The 23,299-nt window shown below is 38.9% G+C and overlaps 2 protein-coding genes across 8 annotated transcripts in view; one reads left to right on the top strand and one right to left on the bottom strand.

Moving 5' to 3' along the window:
• Positions 1-22: 22 nt before the first annotated feature.
• Positions 23-5,439, top strand: LOC140557369 (uncharacterized). 4 transcript variants are annotated; one of them, XM_072681743.1, is made up of 7 exons: positions 24-457; positions 564-618; positions 736-2,496; positions 2,621-2,687; positions 2,775-2,832; positions 2,925-3,047; positions 4,264-5,439. In XM_072681743.1, the coding sequence occupies exons 2-7, from the start codon at positions 576-578 to the stop codon at positions 4,363-4,365; spliced, it is 2,154 nt and encodes a 717-aa protein (XP_072537844.1). In that variant the 5' UTR covers positions 24-457; positions 564-575; the 3' UTR covers positions 4,366-5,439. The 4 variants fall into 4 exon arrangements, with proteins under 4 accessions (XP_072537845.1, XP_072537844.1, XP_072537843.1 ...); XM_072681742.1 differs by having other exon boundaries at positions 25-457; positions 733-2,496; XM_072681744.1 differs by having other exon boundaries at positions 23-618; positions 733-2,496; positions 2,778-2,832.
• The window catches only part of kcnq2a (potassium voltage-gated channel, KQT-like subfamily, member 2a), a 41,076-nt gene continuing 22,358 nt past the window's right edge, over positions 4,582-23,299 (bottom strand). The window contains exons 4-19 of one of the 4 annotated variants that reach the window (XM_072681752.1): positions 22,143-22,318; positions 21,593-21,721; positions 21,277-21,387; positions 20,877-20,972; positions 19,907-20,001; positions 19,280-19,342; positions 19,025-19,054; positions 18,422-18,475; positions 12,980-13,167; positions 12,291-12,338; positions 11,879-11,896; positions 9,842-9,941; positions 9,332-9,463; positions 8,672-8,722; positions 7,659-7,776; positions 4,582-6,970 (exon numbers count right to left, since the gene is read on the bottom strand). In XM_072681752.1, coding sequence (XP_072537853.1) covers positions 6,275-6,970; positions 7,659-7,776; positions 8,672-8,722; positions 9,332-9,463; positions 9,842-9,941; positions 11,879-11,896; positions 12,291-12,338; positions 12,980-13,167; positions 18,422-18,475; positions 19,025-19,054; positions 19,280-19,342; positions 19,907-20,001; positions 20,877-20,972; positions 21,277-21,387; positions 21,593-21,721; positions 22,143-22,318 — 2,105 coding nt within the window. In that variant the 3' untranslated portion in view covers positions 4,582-6,274. Of the gene's footprint in view, positions 6,971-7,658; positions 9,464-9,841; positions 9,942-11,878; positions 11,897-12,290; positions 12,339-12,979; positions 13,168-18,421; positions 18,476-19,024; positions 19,101-19,279; positions 19,343-19,906; positions 20,002-20,876; positions 20,973-21,276; positions 21,388-21,592; positions 21,722-22,142; positions 22,319-23,299 lie in introns of those variants that run through there. The other 3 variants (XM_072681749.1, XM_072681750.1, XM_072681751.1) reach the window with 3 other exon arrangements.

The following is a 23,299-nucleotide window of genomic DNA, read 5'->3' as shown; positions in this document are numbered from 1 at the left end:
TATCATCATTTCGTTTAATAAAGGTGAGTTTCAGCGCTGCTAGGTCAAAACGGGCAGCAGATTACTAAATACATTCACATAACAAACTGCTGGCTGGTTTAGAGCTGAGGGGCCTAATGCGTATGCAGACAGGCTTTGTAGCCGCATGTAAATAAACTTGTTTCTGGTACTAGAAGAGGATGTACCTTTTCGGGGGACTGTGTGTGTATGTGTGTGTGCGTGTGTGTGCATGTGTTTGAAACCACAGTTCAGACACACTGTTACTGGGGCAACAAAAACAAAACATTTGGCTGATTTTTATCCGAAATGGATAAAACAATTTTAATTTTCTGATATTTTCTGAAGTCTACAGCCTTTCCTTCCATGGGTGTTTCATTCTGTTAAAATTTTCATAAGAGGTAAGGAGGAAACTTTTTCATGGTCTGATTTTGGCAGGAAGTCACTGTGAAACAAAGAGGTAAGCATCGTACGCGCTCTTTTTTTCACTCATCAAACACCTGCTTGTCGTTTCTTTTTATTATCCTCAAATGGAACTAAAAAGCCTTTTTTGACACCACCTGCAGTTCTTAACAAAGATGGAACAAAACTTTGCTGATATGCTGAAGGATGCATTCTCAGGTAAGATAATAGTTCTTGAAGAAGCCTTTACCCTTGTCTGGTTTTCTTGTGACGTTTTTACCTACGCTGACTATTTTACCTAAGTACTTATGTGCATTCCTGTGCCTTCTTCAGAAGTTGATTTAGACTTTGAGCATCTACAGTTCGATGAGGGTGCTAATGCGCCTCAAACAAAGCCAACCATGGATGCAGATATTGATCTGAAAGATGCCAGCGAACTCTGGACAACATCTGACCAAGATTCCGTCCAGACAATTACTAACGTTTACAAATCCGAAGAGAATGAAGATGCTGATACTGATGGCAGTAGTGATAGCAGTGAGGAGCTAAGTAATGCATTCAGTAATTCACCCCGTGTTGAAGCAGAATCTGCAAATTGTCCACCTCAAGAAATGAACTATGATGATCAGGTTACATCTGAAGCGCAAAAAGAAAAGCAGCTATGTGTTGAGGGCATGGTCGAGGAAGAATGCATGCACAGTGATGAAGAAAGTGATGTTTCTATGCATGAATTAGTTGGTGATGTTGCTGGTGTCTCAGAAGAAGAACATGATCTCAGTCAGGAGGAAACCATTAAACTTTCCTTCGGGTCTGCTGAGAATCAAGCAATGGAGAGCGAGGATCATCAGCTAATATCATCAGTCCTAGTGTTTAATGAGAATCAGACACCAGAAGAAAAGTCATCAGGGTCAGATGAAGAAGAGCCGTGCGACTACAACATAGGAGAGCAAACACCTCAGTGTGACTCTGAAGGCAACATGGACAAGCTTTTTATTGCCATGAAGCCAAGTACGCCTGTAGGGTACAGTGACGGAGATGATCTTAGGGAGTTTACTGAGGAGGACCAAGAAGGGGTTAAGGAAAGCCTGGCAGATTATCCATCAGATTTGTTCCAAAGTGAAGGTGAAGAGCATGCTAAAAGTGCTAGGGACCAGCCGTCCACACTCACAGACAGCAGTTTTGGCAATGATTACTCAACAAATGAGATGAAGAATTTGTCCTGTGTAGAAAAAGACGACATGCAACAGGAAGTCAGACCAAAGGATTTTACTGCAGCTGACAGTGATGAGATTAAGGAACTGGAAGACGATCAGACGATATCAGAAAAAACAGATATAGATGCATCCTTCCAGGAAGAGAAGGCTGATGAGGATGACCCTCAAGACTCTCTAACAAATGATAGCAGCATAGAGGAAGAAACCGATTATCAGGGCATTGGAGATGAAAGGGATACAAACAACAGTAATGACCAACCAGACTATGACAGTGACATCAGTAGCGACCACAGCACAAGTCAAGAGGAAACTAGCTTCTCCTCATCTGTGCGGCATGAAGAGGAATGGAAAAGAGACATACAGCATGACTTGGGGAGGGCTGATCATGAAATTGATTACATCGGGATAGATACAGAGGACGGAGATAGTAGCTACCTTGAGCTAGACAGAGACTACCTAAATGAGAGTGCTATCTTATATGAAGAATACTGCCATGAAGAACCTGATGAACAATCCACTGAGTTCTGCTCAACATTAGAATCTGCCCAACTAGACCCATCCATCAAAGAAGAAGACCAGTCCCCTTCAGAACGTTTAAACAGTGTAAGAGAAACCAACACCTTAATCCCTGAGGGACTGTGGTCCTTAGATGTAATGATGAATGAAGGCAACCTGCTTCTAGATGACTGGAGCTTGCCAGGTGAGGAGTCTGTTGGTATAAATTTAGATGAAGGAAAAAATCAAGAGGGCACAGAAGACGTGGAGGAGTTAGACAGTGATGAAGATGTGGAAGAGAAGGAGCGGGACTGGGAGCAGGAGAAGACAAGAATTGATGCGTTTAACAAATTCTATGGTGACCAGGTTGACACAGAAGACAAATCAGGTAAGTGCAGCAGTTCTCCATATTTCACCAATCACTTAATTTAAAGTAACCAACACTTTGGTATACCGCTCAGTTTTGAGTAATCTCAGTAGTCCCCCCCCCCCCCCCCCTTCTACTCACACAGAGAGGAATCATAAGGTCACCTTTTGCTTGGATCGTGGATCTTCTGAATATGAAGAGGATTCTGACAGGTAAGCATCTCAGATTACTATTATTCCTATTTGTTTGGTTATCTAGTGGTTGCTTATTCCACACTCACCACACCTCTATCCTCATAGCAGTGACCCAGAACTGGACAAGGTCCCAGACACACCTATAAGTGCAGTGAAGCCTGAGGTGAGAGCAATAACATACAGTATCTAGTCAAAGAGTAATATGCAGTAACTCTAGCATAGTACCAGAGGTTTAGACTACTGTGTATGTTACAGTACCACAGTGAGTCAGATGACGAAACGCAGGAGAAGCTTTTCCTTCCTGAGAAGCCAAAGATTAGACCAAAGGAGCAGCAACATGTGGGCCCAGCTCCGAATGCACGCCCTACAAGTAGCAAGGTAAGTCAATGCAGTCCTCTTGGGGTTCTGTCACTGTTGCACCATCTATGTCTAAAACTAGCATGTCTAAAACTCTCAGCTACCCCATAACATAAAACGATGCCTATGAATACATTTGCCAGGTTGTCCAGGATGATAGATTTAGTTAGCAATAAATTTGTTATCTTAAATGTAGTCCATTAGCAATGACATGGTTTTGCAATGAAGTTACAAGGCTAATGTAGCTAACCAGTAAAGGAAGCTTTTAGCCACCAATTAGCTCCATGCAAACTGCATGCCCATCTTCAAGCAACAGAAATGGTTCTTCAAGGGTTTTTTAAAGTGGGGTGACCATATTTTGGTTTTTAAAAAATAGGACACTGTGGACACACTGGTGTCTGCTGTGTTTAAGATGTTGTGGCTGGGGGCATCGAGTATTTTGTAGAACATTGAACATGAACATTCATACATAAATCACCTCCTCTCATTTCAACTTCAAAAATAAGCACATTCATTAAAAAATCAGTTAAAGTCAAACTTTATTTACATTTACGTTCAGTTTTTTTTTTAGGTCGATTGACTGTGGTGGGAAGCAGTTTGACCAATGGCTGCATGTAGCTGCAGCTAGAGGTAGACCAATAGTGGCGCTAGCATGACGTAAAATCAGGGAGAAATCCCAGACATTTTACACAATTCAGAAATCAAAGCATGCTACCATAGTGTACATTTATAGGTAAAGCTGCCTAAAAACATTTGAATAAGCTAAAAGCAGTATAGCAGAGAATGCTCCCAGCAGAAGTTATTTGAATAGCATAAATCACCATATTACGGCCATTTGGGTAATGTTTTTTTATTTTAATCGCAAGTTACACTTTCCTAACTAATATTTACAGCAAGCTCAGATTGTATGATGAACCAGAGAAACTAAGTAGAGCAAATCAATGGGTGAGATTGAGAAAGATTGGTGAGAAAGAGAGGATGTGTCACCCTATTTAAGGCAAGTGAACAGTTAGCATAGACTTTACATTATTCAAAACTATTTGCTATAAACCTCCTTAAAGTCTTCATTAGCTACATTAGCTCAGCAACTCCAGGGCAAAACTTGATCTTGCATATTCTTAGTATTTTAAATAGACTTTAACTTGATGGGCTGTTAACTAGAGAAATCCTGATTTGTATATCATTATTTCACATGTACTGACTGTTCTAATGCTTCTCTTTCTCTGGTTCATTGCAGTGTCTTGCTGGGCTGAAGTCAGTTTTAGCACTGGGCCTGGTGACAGTGATTGGCATGGTGTCATTCTGGTGGGCAACAGACAATCTGGACTGGATTCACTGAATCAACACCTTAATGTTCCTGCCTGTGCTCTGAAAAAACAAAGTAGGCTGGAAGAATCAATATCCTACTTGAAATAAGACATTCCTGCCTTTTGGTGTAGGTGTAAATGTAGGAAAAGGGGCATGGTATGTTCTCTGATTTTCCTTCTGCAAAGAGAAAAGCTTTTATATCTCAGTGACATAGTGATCCTTATAAAACAGACAGCTGATGAGTCAGTTGAGATTAAGCCAATTTTATTTCCTTGCAGATTACAACCTTCTCACATGCTATAAAACAGTCTTTTTTTAATGGTGAAAAAAGGTTTGGTCTCACCATAATGTACTTGCTTTATGTGACTATGGTTCATCATCAGTGTTTGCATGAAGGAAAACAATCTTCTTGAAAGCCAGGATGTTTTTATGACTTTTCTTTCTTCTCTACAGGTACATAATCTTGTTTTACCATCATCAGTTAAATCCAATTCCTCTAAACATGCCATGCAGTTAGTGTAATCAGGAGGGACTTAATATTCTGAGGCACCTTGTTGTTACTTAAGTGTGAAGTACAGAGACTGGCTGCACGCTGCTACCATTTCTGTTCACCTAAAATGCATCGCATGTGAAGATTTTCTCACATTCGGTAAATTCTGCTTAATCCTTCTCTATGGGTCAGTGCTTTGCCTTCTTCAGAGAATGATGCATAGAATTAAACAAGCAATGATGATTTTGCTTGCAGAGGTTTTGTTTGCAACACAAGCTGTTTGTTTCTAATAAGCAGGCTCAAAATAGGCTTGCAGCATTTGCGACAATGAAACACAAATAGACTCGTTTGAATGAATGTGCCATATTAGCATAAAAAGACAAATTTAGTGACTGGTGATGACTACTGACTCGTTAGGATGTTGTTAATGAGTACTAAATGATTGTGTCTTGCCCCTTAAATGTACCACTAAAAATAAATGACAAGCAGCAATCATATGTGAAAAATGTGTTTGTGTAAGGCATGCTAAAGTTTTCAAGTGCTCTCTCTCTAAATCTTTGGTTGGGGTAATGTCTTAAAAAGGCAATTGAGTTCATATTAAATATCTCACACAAATCTGTGCCTTACCCTCATTTGTGATCATTGTTAACAGTCCTTTAACAAACAAAAGCAATAAAAGGGAATGGGCAACCGAAAGAGGTCTAAAGAGGTGTAGCAAGCACACAATCCTTTTGTATGTACAATCATAAGCTAAGTAAGGTGCTTTTAATATTGTATAAGCGCTGGTAACTATTCTAAAGAATACAAACAAGTGATTCACTCCACTTTAAGTGTAGGGGATTCATGCCAGTACCTGCATACTCACAGACTCCACTTTTTCAGCGTGCAAAGATGGCCACCCTAAATTGGGAAGCTCCAATGTATGTAATTACTCTCCCAGTATTAAGTACTACCACCATCATATGATCATGCCAAACACGAGTGTCCACTGACTACGCCACTTCCTGCATTCTGTTATTGACAGTAATGACCACATATACTACTGTTCAAAAGTTTGGAATCACTGTAATATACATTACATATCAGAAGGCATCCTCAGAGGCTCTTTCACTATTTAGGCAGCTGTTACCCCTATGAGACAATAAATGGCTCCACACCTCAGTTCCTTAGACTAGTTTCATTGTAATTGTTAAATAATAGTATTGTAGTTACAGAATGAAATGTTTTTCATATTAATAATTGAAATGGTAAAGAAAACTTACATAGCTCTGTTTGTAATTTTATAAAATGAACAAAAATTTAACAAAATCCTTTTTTGATTTTACATTATTGAAAAAAGTGATTGTTCCAAATATGTGAATGATGATTCCAAAGTTCTGATCAGTAGATCCATGTTTACACTGTTTCCTGTTATAAACATCTATGAGGATCTAACGGTTCTTATTTAAGTCTACTTGAGTCCTGGCCAGCCCCGGTCTCCAAAGGCCACTGTCTCCCCAGTAAAAGACAGAGGAGAAGGGCCGCCAGGTGTGTAAAGGTCAGAGTCTGTATCTGACTCTCCTTCGGCCAGGTACGGCCTGACGCTGGGGGACTTGGCCCCTCTCCCGCCTGCCCCAAACAGAACAAGACTGGCTGGAGGTAAGTAATCCAATTCTCTGGCCTGGGAGATGCTGAAGCCGCTGAAGGAGCGCTCCAGCTCCTCATGGTCCACTGAGGGTATGGAAAGGGATGTGTCACTCTCCATGCCAGCCTGAGCCCTGGACCGCCGGGACCTACGCTGCCGCCCGTTCTCCCCATTATCATGGACCGGTGGGGGTGGGATGCGGTACAAAGAGGGGTCATCTGTGCCCACTGGCGACACCCCTCGACTGCTGTTCCACAGCGGCACGTTCAAAGGCAGATCACTCTGCTGCTGACCATCAGCAGCAACACTGCCTGGACCAGGCTCCTGAGCCAAACCATTCCTGCTCTTCTTCTCTTCATTCTCGTCCTTTGCTTTCTCACTCTTGTCCTCTGGGCTGTGGTAAGGTGGTGCCGGCTCAGGCATTTTAAAGCCCAGAATGGCCTCTGTTTCAGATCGTGGGATGCCTAAACGAGTGGTATATATGTTCACCAGGAAGTCCAGTTTGCGGTCCATCGCTCCCACCTGTGGGCCAAACGAAATTCTGAGCACTTTCATTGCAGTCATATTTAGAAAATGACCCAATGAAGTGTCACTGATATCACGTGAAAAAAAGATAGAAAATCTGCTCAATTAAATGGCCCCAATTACTTTTTACATGAGCATTTTCTGACTTCTGTTTGTTGCTTAGATTAATGAAAGCTGTATTTATTTCTGTGCCTTTAGGACTCATGCATCTACATTAGCTTTACTGTAACTGGCTGCCCTGTATTTTGCATCAAAAAGCGTGGGGCTGAAATATGGAACAAACAGTAGGGTTCAGACTAAAATCCTCAGGGACACAGTAAAAAATAAACTTCAGTCTCTTCTTTGGATCTGGATCCTTTAGAATGCAGCAATGTGTATGCTTTAGCCAGGATCAGTACAACATTTAATCAGTTCTCCTCACATCCTCTGCTTTAGTAAATGTTTAGCAGACTGTCTGCAGTAAAGACACTCACAAGGATAAGGAAGCTGCTGTGGGCTGAATAAGCAGTCATATGTACTGTGTGTGTGTTCTTACCAGTAAAAACTGTATAACATTGCAATAAGTACAAATAAATATAAATACATAAGATTAAAAAGTTATAAGTAAGTAATAAGAACAATACATTAAAATGAACACAGGGGGTTTCCACAACTTGACACCTTTAATTAATAAAAGGTCCCTCACCTGTTTCTCCATCTTGACCAAGCGTCCCATCATACTGGGATCATCTGACTGCTCGGTTTCACTCTTGGGTTTGTCCTTGTCTCCTGTTGAGGCTCCCTTCCCCACTATCTGGTCTACCCTGACAATTCAGGAAACAATCTCTTCCATACAGAGCCAGTGCAGTGTATCTAACTCATCCAGCACTGATTTATGTGCCACAGAAAATACAGTGGAGTTACATTAACAACAGAGAAAGGTTCTGGACATGATGCATGACGTAAATGTTACAAACTAACACATGGAAGCCAACGGTAGTATCTAGGCAGTTTCATTATTTCTGTTTTTCCCTAAATAAAATCTGAACATGCAATATGGCACCAAGGTGTTCGTTAACATCATGCACTATGAGTTCTCTAGGTCTCCCACAGTACCCTAAAGGGTACTGCCCCATGCAACATGAAACCATAACAAAGCAGGGGAATGACAGAACACTAAGCCACTCATTCAGGTGGTGATGCAAGGTATGGTCACACACACGTGACCATGTGACACAAAAAATTAAAATGGCCTTTTACACACTTTTGTGTAAAAAAAACAAAAACAAAAACAAAAACCCCAACAAATTGGGAACAACCAATGAATGGTCTAAAGTATTACCTGGTACCATGCCTTATGATGCTTCATGCTTCACTGCTTTTACTGGGAAATGATTGGCTTTTTTTCAGATGGCATTCTTTTTAAATGCAAAAATGGCATGCACAAATTTATTAGACCCCCACTGGTCAGGGTACAGCTCTGTTGCAGAGTATACAGAATTATTGGACAGCATTTAAACTAATTTTTGCAGCGAATCTTTAACATTAGATGAATGGCGAACTGCAGTATGGTGATAACTGATCATCAAAGATAACCAAACGTACAAACTTGTGGTAAATGACAAAGAAAATAGCTGGATTATGCTGTAGGCTGCAATGCTGTTCAATAACAGACCCATTTAGTTTTGGTCAACTGTTTTGTGTCTTTTGATTACGTACTTCTTATGGCGAGGGGTCGAAGGGGGTGGGGGGCTCACAATCAAATCTATCCTGGCAAAGTACATAGAGAAGACATGGGGCAAAGCATCATGAAGCAACACCAATGGATACCAATCCCAGTCCTCCACTGAGAACCAAGGACAAATAAGTGAGAATATATTCCATACATACATCTGTTGTGACACTCGGGCAATGGCTATTTGCTGTTGGAATATATTTTATATGTGTGGAACAGTGATTTGATTTCACAACATATATGGATCTTATTTGAGGGAAGACATGACTGTGAAATTTTAACTCACATCAGAACTTTGGAATGTGAGAGAAAAATAAAAGCAAACATTGGGGAAAAGTGAAACTTTGATCCCTTCAGAGATGACTGAATGTGTCATGGGAATGACTTAGTCTTGAGCCAATATTTTCTCTTTGGAGTGTTTAACTGATAGCTGTGACATGATGTTAACAGCAGGTAACCACCAGAGGGCATTGTGTCCAGTTACAGAACTTACAACAGGAAGTTAAGAAAGGGAAGTGTTCTGTTCAAATAGAGCATGTGTAATTGACAGCACAACAGGAAGTAAACCCAGTTGACAAGTGTAGTAACATGGTTGATGTAGCACAGAGGAAGGCAGTGCAGCAGTGGATGGGTGGAGATCTTGCCTGGACTGCAAGTTCTTGATGCGGGAGAGCATGTCCAGATGGCCTGCTGAATACTGCTCAATCACATCCATCACATCATAGGGTCGCAAGCTCTCTTTAAACCTCCTCTTTGACACCAGGAAACGCATGACGCTGAAACAAACAAGTGAAACAGCGTTATGACTGGAAATTGTTTCTTGAACAATTGTTTGCAATTAAACAAATGTTTGCAAACAGTTATTTTGTATTTTACTGTGAAATTCTTGCTAAAGAATTTAACTATAATAAGTATTTTCACTTAGAGCTTTTGTAAGATGTGAGACGAACAATACAGCCCCACAAGCATTATATTTTCATTCAAACTAAATGTGCCAAATTCAGTACCTGTTTAAGATATCAAATTAATATTTTATTAGTTCATTATTAAGTCCATCAAATAATTTCATGTGATTTCAGATTGAAAGACTAAGTCTGGAAGCTGTGTTAAAATGGTGTAATGTCATACTGTGTAGTGCTCATACTGTTTCCTACCAGATTGCCCTTATGGTGGCCTTCAGTGTAGGAGACAGGTCTTGCATAAAATCACAATTGCAAGTCCTATCATCTCCAAAGTCATCAGGGAGACTTGCCTCTACAAGACACACAGCCACACATACTTTCAGTATTCTAATTATTATAAAGAAGGGACACCTTAGTTTGAATTAGATCTATATAATCATTTTACAAGATGAGTCTAATCAAGTGCTGGAGTAGGCCTAGGTAAGTAGGTTAAGATAATTAACTTGCAAATTCTAGAGAACAATCTTACAGGTTTCTTACTCAACTGAACAGATGCTAAAAAAAAAAACTAAGCGGAAGAGAGATTCTACAGTTTCTAAAAAATCCACATGAGTAGGTTATACTTCATACAGTTGTGATCTTAAGTTTACGTACAATCAAGATAAACATGAATGTCATGGCAATATTGGGCTTCCGTAGATTTTTGAATTTCCATCCAGCTGAATGTTTGAAGTTATGCTAAATAATTCTGTGGTAGTCATCCTTCTTCAGTATTCCATCCTTTTTGGTCCCAGTGCACATTGCTACCATCCCCATGTTTATAAAGGTTGGTACAGTTGTTGGTGTTCACATTTACTCCTCCTAACATCTTTACTACTCCTAACATATTATCTGGCCATAAAACTTTCCTCCATTAGGCTTTTTCTTTGTGCATGTGCCGATTCTTCGATGGCAGACACTCTATGACAGTCTATGACAACATAAAACCGTGACATTGGTTCATAGCTTCCAGTTCATGACAGACTTGTGCCTTGGTTGTTCTTTGTGTTTGTTTCTGACTATCTAAATCAATTTCCACTCAGCTAAGGGTGAAGATTTGGGTCTTTATTTCAAACAATGGCAATTATTTTGTGCAATTATTTATACTTATATTTGCAACTTATGTTTAAACTGGTCATCTACAATTGTTCAATTCTTCTCAGATCTGCAGTGAGCTCCTTGCAATTTTCCATTGTGTGTGTGTTGGTCAATTTAATTTGTGCTGTCAGACAAACCAGCAACTAGCTGTAGTTAATCTCGATCACAGGAACTTAAGAGACCTTGACCATGGAAAGTTAATACATATTTTTGGAACTTGCCAAATTGGCAATCTTATAAGTATATTGTTGACAGTGATCAGTGCACTCACAATTACTGAAATCCCAATATTGCCATGACATTTATGTCAATGATGAGGGCATGTGAACATCCAAGCACAACTGTATATACTTCACAATTGCATTAGCAATGTGTTAGCATGTTTCCTGGCAAAAGCTCTGGACATGCTTAATTTTACTCTCTAAGACAAAATGTTAATGTTAACGGCAATGTTAACCATGCACAAAGCTCTTACCTGACATACTGCATAGTAAACTTCACTGTGTACCTAAAATGACTCACAATCAAGCATATTTGTACTACAGCAACTGCTACGCTAACAATGGTTAGCATGTGGAGATGGCAGTGCATGTAATAAGATTATCATGTTCGGGTTGTGTCATATGAATTCAAATCTTCACAGATTCTATTCAAATGACATAATAGCCAGTGAGTCCTTGCCGAAAACACTGGATACTGGAAACAACTATGTCTCTGAAAGCAGAGGGATATCCTCATGCAGGTTAATGCAAAGTATTTAGGGTACAAAGAGCAAAAAGACCAAATATATTTGTAACACATTCTGTCAAAAAGACAGTACAACAATTGTCAATTGTCACAAAAAATATGTATATAATATATGTATATAAATTGATTGTGGGATAAACGTAGTTACAATGCAAACAGCATTATTCACAGTTTGACTTCTATGTTGGAACTTCAGCAATCTTTTTTTAGTGGGACATCCGTCAACAGACTTTATGACAGAGAGTGTTGCGTGGAGTGAAATCTTGTTAAGGCAAGCTGCAACTCAGTAATTAAAATGCCAATTTTAGACATGCACTGTTTCCTTCATCAGCTGCCTCAGATTCAAAGAGTGTTATTGTGGCTTGAAATCAACGCATCAAACCCTAAAAATGTGATTTTCCTTACTGATCAACCCCTCAATTGCTGCCATAATGTGGAGAGAAAGACATGGAAAAGAAATGATTAAAGATTTCAGATGAAAATGGTTTAAAGAACAATGCAGACTATGTCACTCACTAGTTGTTGACAATACTGGATCTAATTGTTCTTTATGACAAATATTCTAGCATTTCATGATCAAATGGTGCCATGATATATATATATATATAAATATATAAATATATATGCTGCCATTATATATATAATGGTGTTTTGCTATAAACGAGCAAATGTATTGCCTTGAGTAAAATCTAAATTTGCACTATAGGCATAGGTAGCTTTTACAAAAAGATTATAGGTACTGATTATTAATATTTTACGGGAAACTGCAGTGTCATTCCCATGCTTCTGGGATCATATTTCTGGATTACAGCCTAACCTGGAGACCTCTTCAATCCGGTGTCTTCATCCTGCATCTCAATCAGCACTTTTTTCCGTCAAGAGGAATGAGTAAGGAAGCGATGGGAGTGAGCAGGGAGAAATGAAAGATATCTTTTAAGCTGATCACAGCATGGCATGACAATGCAAAGCTCTAACCAGTAGGGGTAGCTAGTTTGATTTATGGCCACCCATGTGCACTTAACCATGAATATCAGTTAAAAAGGCTATATCTATGAATGTCACCCAGTACAGTAAAAAAAAACAAAAAAACATGTACATTTTGAAGACTACTGAGTGGAGTGCACAATAAGTACCCTCTTCTGAACTCCACTGTGACTGTGAATGTAACTTGTACTTGTTAAATGCACAACCCCTGATTAAAGGCCAAAACTCTGAAACAGAAGTAAAAAGTACAAGATGGTGGGCATGCAATTTGTCTGGTTTTCTGTATGAGTGTCTTACTGTGGGCTGCTGTATTTAATGTGATCATGCTGGGGTTCAAATGTGTGTGTGTGTGTTTTACACATTTTCAGAGACTGAGTAACCTACAATGTCAGGAGAAAACAATGGTCCTTGCCTTGTTTTTTTTGACACAACAGTTTACATGGGGTATTTATGCATGGTTGCATTTTATATGTATGTTACAAAATAGTATGTGTATTCAGTAAAACAGTAATATTTTCTGACCTTCTGTGGTGTTCCGAGTTCCTTCTTTTATCTTGTTGTTGTGTTTGTATCTGTTTCGTTCAGTAAAGCTCCAGCTTTTTTGCAGTTTACTAGGACTCTCCTCTGCTTCTTCTTCTGGTCCAGTCTCCTTTCCCGCTGCACTCTTAGATGGACTGGGGAATATCTTCTCTTTTAGGCTTGCCTTTCGACTGTGTGGAAACCGGTTGGGGGTACACAAAGCAAGCAGAAGCAAAGGCATAATAAAAGCATTACATGCTGGTACCTTACAGTGGAACAGACAGTCGATGGCGTTTCCTGAAAGACTGCTACATGAGTACATGAGAGTATGTAACATTCTGTACACTGTTAACGACTTTGCTTTGAATTTACATGATTAAAACGTGTCAAGTGGTTGCAAGTGAATAAACATCTGCACATCAGTACAAGCATCAATCCTTGCCGGAATTGACAACTTAAAAATACCTTCAAAATACTGTTCTGGTGTAGTAGATTTTGTGTGCTAACACTCTACACAAGTAAATCATGAACTTGTTTTTTCAGTGTACAGATATATTTGTATAGAACTTGTTTTTCGTTACTTAGTGGGTAAAAATAACAAAAGGCCAGTACTCTGTTCAGTTAGGCGTAGAGTTTCAGTCTATGCTTCTTTGATACACACAGGTGTCATTGTATTTAAAATATACCCACGCAGAATACGGCCATGTGTCATTTTCACCCACTTCCACAAACTATGAAACAATACCTTTTTTTTTCCATTAAAAAAAGAAGCACACAAGCATTTCAAATTTTTGCCCATTTTCTACCCACTTCCCTACTCAATCCCTGTTCATGAGATCTTCCCTTATCTCTAGCAATGTCCCCAACACTAGGAGGGTGAAGACTAGCACATGTCTCCTCTGACACATGTGAAGCCAGCCACCGCCTTTTTTCAAACGCTCTAAGGAAACCATGGCTCCCCAGCTAGGGCCTGCCAGGTAACATGGTACACAGCTAACAGATGCCTGTGCTAACAAACATCACAATACGAGTGATTTGGTGAGGAAGTGTCATCAACCCGCCCCTGAGAGAGCAAGGCCAATTGTGCTATTTCTGACTGCTGATGGCAAGCAGAATGACCAAGAATCATCAGCGATCCTCAGATCATAGAGCCAGCACCTGAGTCCGCTGGACTACTTAGCCCTTTTTTCCCTATTTTCCCAATTGTATGTTACATTTCAAGTCATTTGATTGAGACACAATTTCAACATGTGGAAAGGAAGTCTGATTAAAATGTATCTCAAATTTATACCTACTTTTATTATTTGCATGCTTTTTGTAGTTGTTTCTATCCTAAATCCTATTTTCCAGTTTCAAATGAAAGACTACACAAACTTACAAAGGAAAGAGAAGTGTATAATGATGCTCCGCAACAATCATGCCATGCAATCCACAATCCCTTGATGAAACAGTAGAAGTTCATGCTATCAAAGCCATGAAAGATGCACATGAACAACAGAGCTACAGAATGCATGCATGTTGTACAGCATGCTAAGTGTACAAACGGAACACAGATTTTAATTTGATCTTTAAAAAAGGAAATGCACATTGTACAATCAATTTGTATCATAACATATGAGAGACAGCTTTTAAAACAATACTGATATGATAAGGTGCAAGACTGTCAAGCTGGTCTAAATAATCTGTTAACTAGCAGTAGGGCCTGAAATAAGTCTCACTCTGAAATGTAAGATCACATTTCACAATAACTGTATGCATTTTTTAAATTGTTTATAAGAGATTTATACAACAGAAAAAATGCATTTTTGGTGAGTGACTCTGCAAGAGATGCTATTTCTAACAGGTCCTGTTTGTTTCACCTAGTGTTGTATTGTCTCCCTGAGGTAGTTGATACACCCTGTATTAATGTATTAAGCAGTAAAATGTAAACAATTAACATACCTTGTTACCATGTACTTGTCTTATGTTACAAAGTGTTCCCTAGCTACACAAATTACACAAAAGCTTTTCTTCAATTGTGTTCCAGAAATCAATTATGTTACCTGGCAGGCCCTAACTGAGTTTATGTGAAATTATCCCAGTAGCAAGTCAAGATGAATTGTATTGTAATATTGAAGACATTTTATTAGTTCAAATGAGTGGTAGAAACATATCCTGGCATTTAACCGCCGACTTTAAATGTTGATTTACTACATCTAGACTTGATGGTCTGAATGACTGAAAGCTTTCACAGGCAGGATGTGTTGAATTCTTGCAAGTGAAAAGCAACACCCTGTGAAAACATATGTGCTGAGTCCCTACACTAAGTGTGAAAAAAGGAAAAAAAGGTTTGTGCAGAGCCTACAAGCACAGATGCTGACACAGAAACAAGTTCTGATCTGCCAATGTCATTAGATTTGTCCGATTTACAAATTAAGCTTACAGATCGTTCCAGTCAGCATTTATAATGTGAATAAGTATGATCTTGGTGCAAATTCTAAATTCCTTTATTCATAATCAGGTATTGCAAGTGCTTCCTTGAAGAAGAACCTCCTTTTTCCGCAATGGAAGGTTTGCTGCAAGGTTCTTATAGTTTTGCATATGGTATGGGAAAAGTGAACCTTTTTAATGATTGAATATCTTTCATTTATATAAACATTGAATAGTTGAATAGTGAATAAAACAATAGTTTTATAGTATAAATAGTATAAACAAGTTGAATAGTTGACAACAGTACAAAATCTTAAAGTGTCCTATGTAACACTTCTGATGACTCCAATGTCATCATTAAATTTGCTGATGTCACAACAATCGTGAGCCTGATCTCCAACTATGATGAGACAGCCTACAGAGAGGTTAGCTTCCTGTCAAACTGGTGCCAGAAAAACAACCTTTCTGCAGAGAGTGGTGCACACAGCCCAGCGCATTATCAGGGTTCAGCTTCCAAGCTTTCTCAATTTATACACAAGCTGTTGTTAGTGGAAGTCAAGGAGGATTATTAAGGACCCCTCCCACCCAAGCAACTGCCTGTTCTCACAGCTGCCCAGTGGTAGGAGGTGCAGAAGCTTGAAGACCAGAACCAGTCGTTTCAGAGACAGCCTCTATTCTCAAGAAATTAGGCTGCTGAATGAACAATAGCTTGTGGACTGTGGACCTCATCTGTATCATCACCTCCCCCTACAAATACACTCTGCACCCTGCACTTACTACTAGAACCCCTATACACAGTCGCACAGCACCCACAAAGACTTTTCCCCACCCACACTACACCTAAATTCACATCCATCCAGTGTCTTTTGTAAATAATATAAAAACATTCAGATTACATCAAACCTGTACAATTTAACTGTTTTAAACCAGTGCAATATTGTAAATAGAGAGTATGTATAGTGTGTATAATGTGTGTATGTATAGTAATAAGTTAACATACAAATATGCAGTTACAGAAATTATATACACTGTTTAAAAAAATAAAGGGAACACTTGAACAACACAATATAACTCAAAGTTAATCAAACTTCTGTGAAATCAAACTGTCCACTTAGGAAGCAACACTGATTGACAATCAATTTCACATGCTGTTGTGCAAATGGAATAGACAACAGGTGAAAATTATTGGCAATTAGCAAGACACACTCAATAAAGAAGTGGTTTTGCAGGTGGGGACCACAGACCACTTCTCAGTACCTATGCTTTCTGGCTGATGTTTTGATCACTTCTGAATTTTGGTGGTGCTTTCACACTCGTGGTAGCATGAGACTGACTCTACAACCCACACAAGTGGCTCAGGTAGTGCAGCTCAACCAGGATGGCACATCAATGCGAGCTGTGGCAAGAAGGTTTGCTGTGTCTATCAGCGTACTGTCCAGAGGCTGGAGGCACTACCAGGAGACAGGCCAGTACACCAGGAGATGTGGAGGAGGCCGTAGGAGGGCAACAACCCAGCAGCAGGTCCGCTACCTCTGCCTTTGTGCAAGGAGGAACAGGAGGAGCACTGCCAGAGCACTGAAAAATGATCTCCAGCAGACCACAAATGTGCATGTGTCTGCACAAATGGTTAGTGACCGACTTTTGCCAGAGAACACCAGGATTGGCAAATTCGCCACTGGTGCCCTGTGCTCTTCACAGATGAAAGCAGGTTCACATTGAGCACATGTGACAGACGTGACAGAGTCTGGAGACGCCGTGGAGAGCGATCTGCTGCCTGCAACATCTTTTAGCATGACCGGTTTGGCAGTGGGTCAGTAATGGTGTGGGGTGGCATTTCTTTGGAGGGCCGCACAGCCACACACAATACTGAGCCTCATTTTGACTTGTTTTAAGGACATTACATCAAAGTTGGATCAGCCTGTAGTGTGTTTTTCCACTTTAATTTTGTGTGTGACTCCAAATCCAGGCCTCCATTGGTTAATAAATTTGATTTCCATTGATGATTTTTGTTGTCAGCACATTCAACTTTGTACAGAACAAAGTATTCAATGAGATTCAAGTATTCATTCATTCAGATCTAGCATGTGTTATTTGAGTGTTCCCATTATTTTTTGAGCAGTGTATATATATATATATATATATATATATATATATATATATATATATATATATATTGTAGTTAATGTGCATGAGATTAGGGATTTCCCACTTTTAATGCTCCAATTTAAATTTTTTGAGGCGCTGCTTATTAATCAGGTGTGTAACTAACGCCTGCAAACATACTACGTAGTTCTTCTACAGCTTTGGGAATTTTCAAATGGACAAGAGAGCACAGGAAAAGGCTTTTGTACCGAAGGTGTTTTTAACTGAAAAGACTCTGTTGAATGTTTAACTGTAAATGTAAAACTAAGACAACTACAATCTGGGGCAGTGGTGGCTCAGCGGTTAGAGCTCCGGGCTGTCGATAACAGGGTTGTGGGTTCGATTCCCGGGCTCGGCAAGCTGCCACTGTTGGGCCCTTGAGCAAGGCCCTTTACCCTCTCTGCTCCCCGGGCGCTGGAGTTGGCTGCCCACCGCTCTGGGTGTGTACTCACTGCCCCTAACACATGTGTGTGTGTGTGTGTGTGTGTGTGTGTGTGTGTGTGTGTGTTCACTACCAGATGGGTTAAATGCGGAGGACACATTTCGCTGTACACTGTACAGTGACAAATACGTGCACCTTTACCTTTATCTGTCCTAATGGATAAAAACTACAATCATTATCTCTCATTCTTAAACAGATGTCTAGTCTTCACAGTGTATATACACTCAGACATGATTGACAAGAACACAATCAATGAAGTGAGTCAAACTAGTCTTCTAAATTTAGCTAAAAACAGTAGCACTTGACACTGATACACTGTTTAAAGGAAATTTGAATAAACATATTCAGAAACAGAGTCACAAATGAGAAATAATAGATAGGGGAAAGGCATAGATCCAAATGCTGGAGAGAAATGTGGACGTGCAGATGTTAGTATCTGTGAGCAACGGTACCTATGGCTTCTTGGACAACACCAACAGAGAGTGTCTTTGTGTGAAATCTCACTACTGCAAGTGTGGATGGGTGGGTGTTGAGAGAGACAAAAGATTATAAGAGGAATAGTCAAAATGGAGAAGGCCTTTAAAAGGTAAAATATATACTTTGATACAAAGGGCTCTAGAAATTGATGAAAACTGAGAATTCATAATTAATTAGGTGTAATTAATAATTAATTTGATATTAAAGTACAGAGAACACTATGTATTTTACAGGGTACTCTCTTGTCAATCGAAGAAAATTTGAGTGTAACATGCCTTAACTGTTTGGTATCACTTGGTCACCAGTAGTTTTGTGAGATATATATATATATGGTGAGATAAAAAAAACTGATTTTACTGTTTTTTTTACTGATTTTACTGGAAACAGTACTGTAATAATAAGTGCTACCAAACAGCCTGTATAAAAAGTACAAAAAAATTACAGACTTCGTCTGCATTTGGAGCAACTCAAATTGCAAACTGCACAAAATCTGTGACCACATGAATGAACTTTTGAAATGCTGGGCTGCCGAGTGCTGTGGTCCATGAACATATGCAAAAACGAGTGATTTAACCAACCTGAGAGAAGTTTCAGGCTGGGAGTCCTTTCTTTAGTTCCAGAAAAGAGGAAAAGAGAGGGACACAGACACCTTTGCTGTGAGACAATTGACATTATTAAACAATTAAAACATTACATTATCAAGAACCGCATCCATATCAAATCCAACATGATTAAAAAAAACGCTGTCAGATTAACAGATATGACTCTAGTACACTGACTACTGCTGTACAAATTGAGCCAAACCAGTTCCAATTTGAATATAACAAATTAACCTGAATCCAGATTTTCCCTTCAGACTGCGCAAGAGGTCCAGCTGATTCAGAGGAGGAATCAGCCTGAGAAAAAATGTACATAGAATATACACTCAATACAGAACAAATAACAATCAAAACAGTTATTTTTATAATATAATATTATTAATATTTTAGAGATTTCACAAAAGATTTTTTTTATTTATTCAGACTAACTGTACAAACTGCATAATGATATCCACTCAAACTGACTTTTGATCTTTTGAGTTTATGATTTTGAGTGGGGAAGAATAGCACTAAGAATTTGCCAGAATGTGACATTTCTTGGCTGTTTTAAGCTACATGGGGTTGCTTTAATAAAGTGTTTCTCACTGTTCATATACAGTGGTGGTGGTGGGGGGTAATGGTTATGTGTCATATCTCGACTGAGATGCAGTAGGATGGCACCAATAAATAAATACTTTTCTTAATTTGAAAGAAACAGATGCTTTTAAGGGCTTGAGAGGTTAGTTCTAAATTGTGGCATAATATAAAATTCCAGCAATGAGTTAAGAGATCTCTGCGGGTAGTTGAACTACTAAATGTGGCACACATTGAAGACTGAGATGCGGCACACTGTAAAAAGGAATAACCAGAGCTGCACTGTACCTGTACATTGGGACTGACACAGTTTGTTCATAAAAGTCCCAAGTTGCCAGCAGGTCGGTTCGTGTGAGGTTTGTCGCATAAAACCTCCAGGAACACTAAAGATGAAGCACATACATATCTTGATTCATTAAAAATAATAATTTTCAAGGCCATGGAGCTATAACCCTGGACTACACACTACACTGCTCTAACCATCCCGAACATCAACTCATCAGTGGATTTGTTAATTAGCAGATAAGCTGGTGTTTGGGTGTTTCCTTGTTTTTAGTCTCAAATGTGAGCAACACTTTACAATACTGCACGGCCCCTCAACCCTACAGTCATTAAGTGACATTATCATGTGGTTACTAAATGTGTCATAATTACATTATATTATACTTTAATATAAGGTATACTCAAATGTTTATTAGGGGTGTAAGAATATATATATATATATATATATATATATATGTATATATATATATATATATATATATATATATAAGTATCACTATAGTATGTTTTGCAATATTGCAATGATTCTCAAAAACAGCATAGATTTTTATGAATTGTTTACATGCAAAGATTGTTGGCAGACAGTGGTTCATTTTGTGTTGTGTTTGAACCCCAACCGTAGTAGTGTTGCATAGCAGTGTTGCACCCTGCCTTCAGAGCCCACTATTTTTAGTGATAGTAACAAATGTAATTTGTCATAAAATCGCAATATCTATCATCTATTAACCCCTGTAATGTGATACATATTTTATCACTACATTCTTTCCAATACACAGCCCTAATGGTTATATGCCTAAACATTAACAACTTCATCTTAATTACAAACATACATTTGCATATAATTGATAAATGTATCTTTATTACGCATTTCACTGTACAGCAGTGAAATGCAGCAGTACAGTTGACAACCTAGAAAACCTTAACAGCTTCCATTTGCTCAGCCCTCATTTCCTGTTTGCAGTGTGATGTTAGTGACCTGAATAAATGATGCTGCAGGATTCCGTCGCTTTTCAAAGTGCTTCTGTCTGTGTTGCTCTTGGACCTTCAGAGCAAAGCCTGAACCCAGGATACCCTAAGAGAGAGAGAGACAGAGAGACATAGAGAGAGAGAGAGAGAGAGAGAGAGAGAGAGAGAGAGAGAGAGAGAGAGAAAGAGAGAGAGAGAGAGCAGGGACACTTTTTAACCCTCTAACATTCACTGACCCACTGCCAGGTCCACCACAGGCACTCATCAACTTAATCTTAATTTAATTATTTTGTTTTATTACTGAACAGACAATGACACAACATATACACACAAAGAACCTTAAGGTTAAAATAACAATACAGTCCCAGAGAACATAAACCTACTCTTGCAGTCCTATGTTGTAAACTTACTGCTGGAAGTGCAAAGAAGGCCACTCCAATCAAACTGAAGGTTGCAGCAATCAGACGTCCATTCCATGTGATAGGAAATTTGTCCCCATAGCCGATGGTGGTCAAAGTGATCTAAGGATCAGAGATTCGCATTTTAACTCGAATATTTACCTATTTTCATGTCAAAAGGAAATTTAGCCACTTCTGTAAAATATATTTTACGATGAAGCCTCTACATGAGAGTCTGTTATATTATTAGTCTGCAGTAGTTGTCTAGTGCTAGAGGCTAGAGCAGCAGCCCTGAGAAAGATCTGATGTTTCTGACCACATTACTCACCAGCCCCCACCAAAGAGCATCAGCATAGGTCTCAAACATCTCAGCATTATCATCCTTTTCCACTGAGTACACCAAAAAAGAGGCCAGGATGAGACAGAGGAAACCAATGTACCATGCGGTAATGAGCTCCTATGTTTTGGAATAGAAAGATACAGATACAGTTTAGAACCATTCTAAAAATGGATAATGAATCAGATGATTAAAATGATGCTTACACACAAAGGAAACTCACAGTGTTTACAACCTAACTGTAAATGAATCTGTATCATATCAATTGGGCATTTAGTACACTTTTTTAAATAAACATTTCAAATGATTATGTAATAACTGTCTTACCAAAGCTATTCTTATGAGGTTGGTCCTGTGAGGAGGAGCCTGTAAAACCTTCACTCATACCACTTTACTGTTAAAATATTACCATATCCCCCTTTTTACTATAATCAGAAAATGTGCATATTTAGTAAATAAGCTGTACAGACACATTTTCTGCTTCTACTGGTTAGAAGCACATTTTCTGTTTAGACTATCTCTCACACATACACACACACACCTTGCTATGTGCATACACCACAGATCCCAGTAATTTCCATGTTCCTGCGCGGCGATCCATACGCAGCATACGCAGGATCTGGAGAAACCTCAAGCTGCGTATGGCTGAGGTGGCAAACACGTTGCCCTGTGAGCCAGCCGCCAACACGGACACAGAAGCAACAAGCACCATGATATCTGCAAAAAAGGAGAAGGGGTCAATTACTATAGCAGGAGAGGGGTTGCATGACCAGCATCTATCACATATAAACCACACCTCACAGATGATATGAGAAAACATTCTCTTTCGCTTATTATTACAGTATTATTATACATACATACTTTATTGATCCCAAAAGAAATTTTGGCAGCCACTAGAATGTTACAACAGTAGTTAAATATATGTTACCTGTTATAAAACACAAAAATCTACAAGGACCTATAAATATGACACACGTTGATGCAGAATACAGGAATGTGTAAATGATGAATGTGTAAAGGGATGCAATTACAGTAGAAAGTAAATGAAGTGACTTGATATGCAAAGTACATCAGGCAAATTAATATAGCCAGCAAATCATATATGTTATGATTAGACAATTGACCAGTGCTTGGGCAAGAACCTGGCATTACGATACATATCATGACACGAGTTACATTGCCATGTATTGCAATACTATGACAGGAAAACTGTCATAGTGTAAGAAAACACACCTATGATAGCTATCATACTAAGAAAAATATATTTATACAATCAGAACAGTAGGATCTATAGACAGAGTATCTAGTGTTCGGGGTTTAAACACAACATAAAATGAATCACTGTCTAATACAAGTCTTTGCATGTAAACTATTATAATAATGTGTTTTTGAGACTACAAAAAAAACACAATATTGCATTTTATATATCAAGATTTTCTTACACACCTAGCACATACATACACATGTATTTACTTGTAACTACCTAATCTGCAAAATGATCAGGGCTAATTTAGCCAGTGAACTACATACTTACATTTAAAATTCACAAAATGAACTACATGGCTATATTTCTAACTAAGAGACAGTCCCCCTGTTCCTGCTAGAAAGAGCTGAAGAACCTAATGGCTCTGCATGCATTCTATTAAGATACTCCTGCTTTTCCATTCTCCTTATGTAGTTTATCATTGACTTAATCAA

This window comes from Salminus brasiliensis, chromosome 6, assembly GCF_030463535.1.
Source record: "Salminus brasiliensis chromosome 6, fSalBra1.hap2, whole genome shotgun sequence".
Classification (NCBI taxonomy): Eukaryota; Metazoa; Chordata; class Actinopteri; order Characiformes; family Bryconidae; genus Salminus; species Salminus brasiliensis.
This window is presented reverse-complemented; position numbering and strand designations above follow the sequence as displayed.

Coding starts and splice junctions, on each gene's coding strand:
- LOC140557369 (XM_072681742.1), top strand. CDS start 576: ATGGAACAAAACTTTGCTGATATGCTGAAGGATGCATTCTCAG. Junction 619..732: donor GCTGAAGGATGCATTCTCAG/GTAAGATAATAG, acceptor TGCCTTCTTCAG/AAGTTGATTTAGACTTTGAG. Junction 3,048..4,263: donor CACGCCCTACAAGTAGCAAG/GTAAGTCAATGC, acceptor GGTTCATTGCAG/TGTCTTGCTGGGCTGAAGTC.